Source organism: Mus caroli, chromosome 13 (genome assembly GCF_900094665.2).
Source record: "Mus caroli chromosome 13, CAROLI_EIJ_v1.1, whole genome shotgun sequence".
NCBI lineage: Eukaryota > Metazoa > Chordata > Mammalia > Rodentia > Muridae > Mus > Mus caroli.
The window spans coordinates 30,079,031-30,088,831 of NC_034582.1; the positions used below are offsets into that span (position 1 = coordinate 30,079,031).

General features: G+C 46.0%; 1 protein-coding gene across 1 annotated transcript in view; it reads right to left on the reverse strand.

Moving 5' to 3' along the window:
- Positions 1-5,971: 5,971 nt before the first annotated feature.
- The window catches only part of Pxdc1 (PX domain containing 1), a 25,673-nt gene continuing 21,843 nt past the window's right edge, over positions 5,972-9,801 (reverse strand). The window contains exons 4-5 of the mRNA XM_021180326.2: positions 8,553-8,664; positions 5,972-7,027 (exon numbers count right to left, since the gene is read on the reverse strand). Of these exons, the coding sequence (XP_021035985.1) occupies positions 6,910-7,027; positions 8,553-8,664 (230 nt within the window). The 3' untranslated portion in view covers positions 5,972-6,909. The remainder of the gene's footprint in view (positions 7,028-8,552; positions 8,665-9,801) is intronic.

Sequence of the window (9,801 nt, forward strand, 5' to 3'; positions counted from 1 at the left end):
AATTTCCACTCACTTGTGTGGAAATAGGGATAGTCACCTTTAAAATGACTTATTCACTAAAGAGTATGTGTGGAGAGTAGAAAAAAACTCAACTCAGATTGTCATACCCATAAATAAGGGCTTCTACCCACTGAGCCGTCTCAATGGACAAAACTCTTTACACTACTGATTTATTGAATCCTAGGGGCAGGGGGTAAGAAATGCCTTCCAGGAAAATTCTAAAGCATTGGTACCAATGCTGTTTTCAGTGGTGTTTTTCTAATTAATTCTCTATTCTAATTCCTGTAGCTTTTTAGGTCAATTTGATTGTTCTATTGATAGGTAAATGCCCTGGCCATCGATGCTGTCTTAGTGTTCTGATTTCTGAGACACTCAATATGCATTTGGACATCTAGCTCAAGATAGTCCAGTATGTGTGTATCCACATGAGATTGGCATTCAAATTTACCATCTGTAAGTCTGACAGCAAACCGGAGCTTGTGGTAGTCTGACCATTCTTTACAACCTTTCACTACTCTATGTCCACCCTACCCAGAAACTAGGAGCAAATCACAGAACCTTTATTACCTAGAAGTCTGGACAATTAGACATGTCTAAAGGATCAAGATTCTTCCTAGCTAAACCCTTAAACAATCTGGTATGATTGGAGCTCAAGTGTGTGAAGCTTGTCCCTCTTTAGGAGGGCTTTAAGGGAGTGACTGGATCATGTGGGTACTAGACACATTGATGAATTGCTCCATTGATAGATTCAAAACTGAATGGTCACTGGGAAGTGGTGGGAACAGTGAATGGGGCAGTCTGACTGGAGAAAGTGGGCCATCATGGAAGAGTGTATCATGTCTTGGCATCTCTCTGCCTCTGTGCTTCTTGTCTGTGATGAAACGGATACATGTTGCCCACCTCAAGGCTCTTTCTTATCATGCAATACCCAGAAACAAGAATTGAAATCCTGAGGTTAAAAAATTAAAAAACAAAAAACAAAAAACAACTTTCCCCAGTGTTTATGTTGGCTGCTTTTTCACAGTGGTACAAATGACTAACACATCATGAATACTTTTGGGTTAGGCATAAAGTTTAACACATGTGAAAAAAATTGTTTCTAATGTAACTATAGAGCAAAAGCTTCCAGATTTCATTATTGATCACAAATGACGAGTTATATAGTTACAAGGGATTTCTTGTTGCTGATTAAGAAATATATTACCTGTTTAGTATTTAGGTAACATTTTTAGATGGGCTGACCATGATAGCACAGACCTGTACTTTCAGTACTTAGGAATTTGAGGCAAGAGGATTGTGAGTTAGAGGCCAGCCTGGACTATATATAAAGAAACTCCATTCCAAAAACCCAAAGGGCTGGGGATATACTCACTGGTAGACCACTTGCCTAATGTGCAAGGCCCTGGGTCTGATTCCCAATACAGAAAATTTTCACATATATGTGACAGTTACACTAGAAACTAAGCAATGTTTGTGAGGGGTAGGGTGGGGTCAAGAATGCTGAAAATCTCCTTCTTGTAATTTTTGGACCAGAACAATAAATCACTCAGCCACTTCCTTTACTGGCTTTCATATTCTGGGGCACTACCCACAGGCCCTGGTCAGCCTGAGCCCAGATACCAAACTACTAGGGATGGTCTTCTGGCCTGAAAGCATTAAATTGTCTACACTTCGGGCCCCTCCCCCATGCCTGACCTGGTCCTTCCCACAGAAGCTTTGCTGAAGGCTCTTTCTAGGTTTGCTGCTAGGGCTCTCTTATATAGCTCCCATGACACGTGCAGCTCCACTGGGGATCTGCAAGGATAACAAAGTATCCCTTTGGTGGCTGTCACTTCTTGATCTATTGGCCTGGCCATGCCAACATAATAATAAAAATCTACACTTAAAATTACAGTAAGGTCTGCAAGAGGTATATGAGGTATAGAAGCCATAGATATAGGATGAAAAAAAAAATCATTGCTAGGAATGTGACAGAATGTCCTCTGACGTGGAAACTAAAGGTTCTTTGGAAAGTCAGTTGGATGGTGTTTTGCTGGGGCAAACACCTGAAGAAACATTTCATTAAAGTGGACACAGGTTCGAAAGGCTAAGGCAGACTCGTAAAGGAATGTTTTGCTGAAGCAGACACAGGAGAGAGGATGTTCTGCTAAAGCAAGCATGTGAAAGAATACCTGATGAAGGATTCTTTGCTAACAACATGCATATATTGGTCTGCCTTACATTGCGTAGGTGTGCTGCATTTGTCAGGACACCATAGAGAGAAGCACACCAAAAAATGTCTGGTGGTGTGCTACAGTTTGTTGCCACTTCCAAGGATTTGGGCTGATTGGATGCATGTGCTGAGGCCAGGCACGTGGAAGACATGTGATATTTGGAAGGTATAAATAGAATTCCATGGAGTGATGGAGACAGAGCTTGACTTGCTGGTACAGCTAGCTGTGCAACACTTGTGGGTCTCAAGTCTTCACTGATCTTTTCTTCCCTGAGAAAGACTCAGATGAGAACTCTGCCTGGTGTTCCTGTTGGCCCCTCCTGCAGTCTCATACTGAGGATAAGGCCTGGCTATCTCTGCTAGGTCATGTCACTGCTGTTGCTAACCTGACTACCAGACTGGACTGCTGCTGTATATGTGAGGTGTTTGCAAGTGGATCGAGCTGCAGCAGCTAACCTATGAACTGAACTGCCTTTGTCAACCTGGATCAGACTTCTAGGAGTCTAATACCAGGCAGTTAGTTCATTGTCAGCAATATTTAAAACAGTACAATTTGGGAAATGGTTTCCAGGCAACAGTCAGCCCAATCACTCCAATTCTAGGTGCACAATAAAGCTTAAAGCGTGACTACATAGAAATTCTTGTACAAAGTACATAAGAACATGAGAGTGGGTTCTATAGCTAAAAGGCCTAGAAGCTAGTGTGGACTCTGACTGATAGCATAGAGGTCAGCAGGCCATAAAATACACGTGCCACCTCCCCTAAGGATGGGTAAAGGTCTAGGGATGGAAGAGTTTGGGATAATCATGCTGGGGAATTTGGGTGATGTCTGCCTCTACAGCAAAAGGTGGGTGAGGTCTGCCTCCACAGGCAGGAAAAAGGCCACTGGGTCATTAAGAAACTCCAGCATTCTAGATAGAATGCAGGTATTTGATTTTTTTTCTCCTCCATTAAGGAGACATCCCTGTGTGATTAATATTCCTGTTTTTCTTAGTGCGTCTCATAGAGAAGCCTCTGTGCCCCAAACAAGGATACGTGGCTCAAGGAAAGGTGGTCAGAAACACCCCTATAAGAATGTGCTGTCTATGTGAGTACACGGTACACTGAATGACCAAGTCGTCAGTGTGTACATAGCCTGCTCTTCAAGGAGGACATGTTCTTTTTTCTCCCCCCACTTTTTTATTAGGTATTTTCTTCATTTACATTTCCAATGCTATCCCAAAAGTCCCCCATGCCCTCCCCCNCCCCCTCCCCCCCCCCCCCCCCCCACTTCTTGGCCCTGGCGTTCCCCTGTACTTAGGCATATAAAGTTTGCAAGACCAATGGGCCTCTCTTTCCACTGATGGCCGACTATGCCATCTTCTGATACATACGCAGCTAGAGACACGAGGGGTACTGATTAGTTCATATTGTTGTTCCACCTATAGGGTTGCAGATCCCTTTAGCTCCTTGGGTACTTTTTCTAGCTCCTCTATTGGGGGTCCTGTGATCCATCCAATAGCTGACTGTGAGCATCCACTTCTGTGTTTGCTAGGCCCGGCATAGTCTCACAAGAGACAGCTATATCAGGGTCCTTTCAGCAAAATCTTGCTAGTGTATGCAATAGTGTCAGCGTTTGGAGGCTGATTATGGGATGGATCCCCGGGTATGGCAGTCTCTACATGGTCCATCCTTTCGTCTCAGCTCCAAACTTGTCTCTGTAACTCCTTCCATGGGTGTTTTTCGAGTATGTTAATTCTGTGTGAAGTGATGAGAGGATACATCCTGTTTGTTGACGATCATATTTTGCATTTTTACTTTATGTAAGCCTCATAGGAGAAAAAGGTTCTTTTCCAACTTAGTTGACCTAAATGATCTTACTGGCCAAAACATCTTGAATCAGACACTACTTAGTAAATGCTTGTCCACGGTGAGTGAAAACCCAGAAGAGCAGCTAGCACACAATTCAAGTAACAAAGGAGAAGGCTTAGGTCAGCATGGCCCCTTGGCTGCCAGAACAGTGGGAGGAATGTGGTCACCCAAGAAGCAAAGGGAGAAGCAGGTCTCTGGAGGATAGTGATGACAGGAGTGTGCATCTCACACTTGAACCTGCCCCTTGGTCATTCTCAGAACTGACCATCTAGAGATTGCAAATTCACTTTTACTTGGTCAAGTTTCTTGTCCTTGTTTTGGGCCCATATTCACAGGTGGGATTTTTTTCCCCGAAGAAGTCAGACTTTTTCTCTGTATTGACTGAGTAATAGTAATATACTAGTCTAGACAGCAGCAGTGGCTTCCTGTGTGTGTTGACAAGCTCTGTGCCCACCACATCTGTCATCCTATACCCCTGATGAGTGTCAGTTACCATGCCATCACACTGTAAGGAGTATCCATCCATCTGCAATCCCAGAACTCAGGAGTATGAGGGAGAAGGACTTCGAACCCATGCCAGCCAGAACTTGACCCCCCCAAAAAATTCAATCAAAGAAATATTCACTTACATTTCAGACTTTCTTTTTCTAGGGTGGGGGTGATAAAGGAGAGTTGAGACAGTCTCGTGTATCATAAGATGCCATTAAATTCCATACAGTTCCAAAAATGACTTTGAATTGATTCTCTTACTTCTTTTTCACAAGAGTGGAGACTAAAACCTACCATGTGCTACCATGCTTAGTTTTATGTGGTGCTAGGGACTGTATCCAGGGCTTTGTACATGATTGGCTAAGTGTGTTAAGTATTGTACAAAGCAAGTGAGCTTCCACAGCCCCCCAGCCCATCCCCTACCTTCTATGATTCTTTGCAATGTGGAAACCTAAAGAGCTGGTCTTGAAATGCACAGTTTTCCACAGAAAGACAGAGAGTGGGCTATTTGGTAGGATAAACACCACAAAGATATTTGGCCTATATTTTAGAGGCCTCATTGTACATTTCTAAAAAAAAAAAAAAAAAGACACTTCCTCAGGGAAAACCTGAAAGAGTCTGGGGAACTAAACTCACTGTGTGACAGAGAACCAGCTTGAGCCAACAGTTTGAACAGAGGAGAAAAGGCCACTGGCCCAATGCTGGTTTGAGAAGCATGTCTATAGAATGTGATCAATGGAAAAGACCCATCCAACTGAGCACCAAAACATAGATTGGAATTAACTGAACACACTGGCTCCTTTGGTTGGTTTTGCTTTTGTTTTTGTTTGTTTTTGAGACAAGAGTCTCACTGTGTAGACTAGGCTGGTCTTTGGACTCAACCCCACCCCCCACCCCCTGCCCCAGTCTCTGCCTCTCTAGTGCTGGGATTGAAGGCATGGGTGACCACAAAACATTGGCTTCAATGTTAACTGCTAAGGGAAACTATCTTTGCACTGATCTTAATTTGGTAAGACAACAAAGATTACTGGTGGACCCCAGTCAGTCCTTCAGGAACATATATGAAAAGCAGGATGCATTAAGTTGGACACACAGCTGGAAGGCAAAATCCAAGGAAATACTGTTTGTATTGTAACTCTGGGTCACCAGAGACACTTCCTGTGACTGCCAAAGAGGACTCAGAGAAGGGGAAACCCCAGCGTCCAAATGAAAGCAACCCTATTATCTGGTTTGAATAGTTTGCCCCCTGGGGTGAGAACATATTTCCTAAATACCAGTGTGTCAGGAAGAGTGCTAAAGTCAGGTCTCAGGATGGAGGTGGGGTGGGGCTGGGGTTGACAAGAGTCATTATCTACCTTCTTTCTCGTCCCTAGGCAGGGGATAAAATGAACCACATCTTTTTTTACACAAACATCCTCACTCGATCAAAGTAGAACAATAGATTTTTATTTAATTAAAATAGATTAAAAACAGACTGTGTAAAAGAATTAGAATTCTCAATAATTTACTATTATTTACATTAGCTAGTGCTGGTCGTTAGTAGACCCAGTGAGGACATGAGCTCTCAGGACCCAGACCTTCTGTGGTCTAAGCTGTAAGCTTCCCTTCCTTCCTTCCCATCCCTTCCTTTCTGATCCATCCTGGCGCTTGTGCCACTGAGTTCAGCAGGGGAAGGACTTCGAGCACCCTAGGCAGTGGTGACCGCATCACCGCCTGGCAGAAGAGCTGACAGGTGCTGGCAGTGAGGAAGACGCTCTCTTCTCTGGAAGAAAACTTTACATCAGGTTCATATGCACAGGACCGTGAATGCTTTCCCCTCCCCGAAGCTAGCAATCTTCTCCAGGCTTGATGTTGTGTAAACGCTCCTTCCGGCTCATCCCAAACCCAGATTCCAGGGAGCAGATGTAAAGAAAAAAAAAAAAAGAGCCACACATCCTTCTTAGGGAGGTCCTGAATCACTTACTATCCCCTGTCCACGAGGTCCGGAACTTGGTAACTTAGCAAAACTCCTCTTGAAATACTTTGCGTGTGCCTTTGACACACAAGAGAAAAGTGGGGAGTCAGGGCCATGTGACCAAGAGGAACGTTCCTGAAGTCGGCAGTGAGACAAGAAGAAGCATGGCCTGGCATCCCAGAAGAGGCGGGCTGGAGGGGCTGAGCGCAGGTAGAAGGCCCCTCAGTGCTGCCTGTGGTCATCGAGATCCCTGTGCCTCTGCTTTCTAAACACCCAGGCCTGCTGAACCTCAGGACCCTAGGAGGTCCAGGCTGAGCAGTAGCTTTGGCCCTTGGGGGAGCACAGTAGACAGCATGAGGACATGCAGTCGAGGTTGGAGGCAGAGAAGGCCCGATGGAGAGGCTCAGTCCAAAATGTCCGTCTCAAACGGAACCAGATGGTAATAGGACAAGTTGGTGACATAAGCTGCTGGGTCATCACCATCTTCCAGTTCTGAGGCGAACTCACCACCATTCTCAAACCTGAAAGAGACGACAGAGGTGAAGGCCACTGTATGGGATCCCAGCAAGAAGAAAGAGAGGACAAGAGGCAGCCGGGGCAGTGCAAAGATACTGAGGGCTCCAGGTTCTATGGAAGGGGACGAGGGACATTAATGAGATAAGGTCCTTTCCAGGCCTGCAGCAGACACGTGGGAAGAACCATGAACACACAAGCTAGTTTAAATGGGTGGTACCGCCCAGGCAGCGTTTTTGAGCTTTGCTGTCTTGGCGATTACTTTCTGCATCTGTAAGGTAGTGGGGCCTTTATGCTTCCTTTATTCGCAGTGATATTCTGGCTCCCGTTCTGTGCCAGGCCCTGTGTCAGCTCAAAGATTAGCAGTGGACAGGTGGGTATAGGTGATGTGGTCCCAGGAGCTTGCAAGGATACCAGGGAGGGACACTACAGGAGGCTCCCTATGGTCATGGAGGCAGGCTCTACCTCCCTATGGTCATGGAGGCAGGCTCTACCTCCCTATGGTCCTGGAGGCAGGCTCTACCTCCCTATGGTCCTGGAGGCAGGCTCTACCTGGTGGCCAAGCCTGGTTTGATCCAGGATGACTCAGGCTCTGAAGGATGAAAGTTGTGATTTCTTGGGGACCTCTGGCTGGCAGGGATAGCACGCTGGTACACACTGAATGAGTGTTAAGGGAAGGAAAGCCCTTCGGCTTTGTGTGAGATGGAGCTGGCCAGAGACTGTCATGGTAGAGGAGTCAGATGGAGGCCTTTTCACATCACCAGCTGCTACAGGGCCTAGGTCTGCTTGCCTCCACAACATACCCAGGGACCCCTTTCTGTCCCCAGGAACACCTAGCAACAAAGCCAGACCTCCCAACTGGCAGGCACTCTACAGCATAGTCTAGCCAGAAGTTCCATTGCAGAGGAGGATAGAATGCAGGCAACAGTGAGTGGCTTTTGGCTGTCCAGCCATCAGTAGTCAAAGCTCCTGAATAATTGCAGACTAGGGTTCTAACTGATCACCCATCAACGTGTGAGACAAACATATGTGTCACAGTCCCGGTCCAGGAAGTCTGAAAGCATCTGGATCCTGGACCAGAATACAGTGTTTTACACCTCAGAGCCAACACAAACTATAGCCTGGAGTTTTGCAACTTCTGAATGCCCCTCACATCTAGTGATTGGGTGACTCTTCCTCCCCTAGATCAATTAACCAAACTCTCGCCAGACGATGAGATAAACATTTAAAATAGGGACACCCAAACTGGCAGGGTCTGCTGCTGTTCTCAACCTGTGGCTCACGACCCCTTTGGAGGTCAAATGATTCTTTCATAGGGGTTGCATATCAGATATCCTATATAATAGTAGCAAAATTATAGTTATGAATTAGCAATGAAAATAATATTCTGGTTGGAGTCATGAGGACCTGTATTAAACATGAAGAACTGACAAGCACCACTGACAAGCTTGAGAACCACTGCTGTAGAGCATCGCACACACCACCAGCTTCCGACCCCTTGTATGAAAACCACATTAGAGAACGTGCACTCACAAATGCTCTGTGGAATCCGCATCCAGGAGCTGGTCCTTCCCGTTGGGTATGCTGTGGTCTATGACTATGGTCTCTGTGTTTGCCAAACAAAATCCATTGGACCTCATGATTTCTGAAAACCAAAGCCAGGAGGTAAGTATTCAGGAGAGGTCGGTGTTTGAGGTTAAAGTTTCAGGATTTATTGTAGATCGATAGCTCTCAGCCTGGGTAAGCGATGTTTCCCTTTGCGGTGCATAGTTACCAATGCAAACTCATAACTGAACAGAGTGCTGAGGACTAGTGACTGCTACGTGCTCAGGTCTACACAGGATATCTACAATCACCCCCTCTGAGGCTCAGGGGACATTGTGGAAGAAGGGGCAGAAAGAATGTAAGAGGTGGAGGGTGGGGAGGAGGACTGTGAATTGCTGTCTTCTGGACTTGACATAGCGGCTGTACCCAAGAACTCACAGCAACAGTGTCTTCTGCACAAGACTGGGCCCAGTGACAGGCTGTCGTGGACAGAAGATGGGCTTATAAGGTCCCACCTTTTCCTGGGGAGCTATCAGTAGTTAATGGGGGCCATGAAAGGGGAAGTAACATTCCTCAACAGTGTAGACACAGTCAAGTTGCCCTTGTTCAATAAATAACCTCCTACCCATGGTCACAATAGCAATTCTAAATATAGTGCATCATTAAAAAAATTAAATTAAAAGGCATGAGAATAGGAGGGTGAACTTGTAAAGAAAAGGTGTGTGTGTGTATGAAATTGTAAAATAAAATTTTAGAGTTGAAGTTTATATCAGTCTCCCCCTTCCCCATCACCCACTGTCTCCAGCTCTCTCCCGATACCCAGAGAATCCTTCTAGTGTTCAGACAGGCAGATGGAGACGCTGGCACCAGTACCACAGGAGCAGTGTGTCTCTCCCTGAAGCAAGATCCTCTGGTATCTGAGCACCTCCACGTGTGCCCTGCCTGTGGGTTTACAGTGGAGGCTGGAGGGAAGTAGATGGAGGACTGGGCACAAGTCTGAGGCAGGCTCTATCCACCATTGTGACATGTGACGTCACACCGTTTCCCTGCCCTTTCTGAGCTCTAGCCTGTGGCTGAGACAGGGCTGACAGAATCTGCATCCTGGGTGGTGCTAAGAATTGCATCGGGAGTCTGTACAGGTCAGAGTGAGGACCACAGAGGCAGACAGCTTCTGGGACAGGCGGGAGCCACAGAGCCGCTGAGGCAGCACCCTTTTGGGGCCACAGACATCCGACAC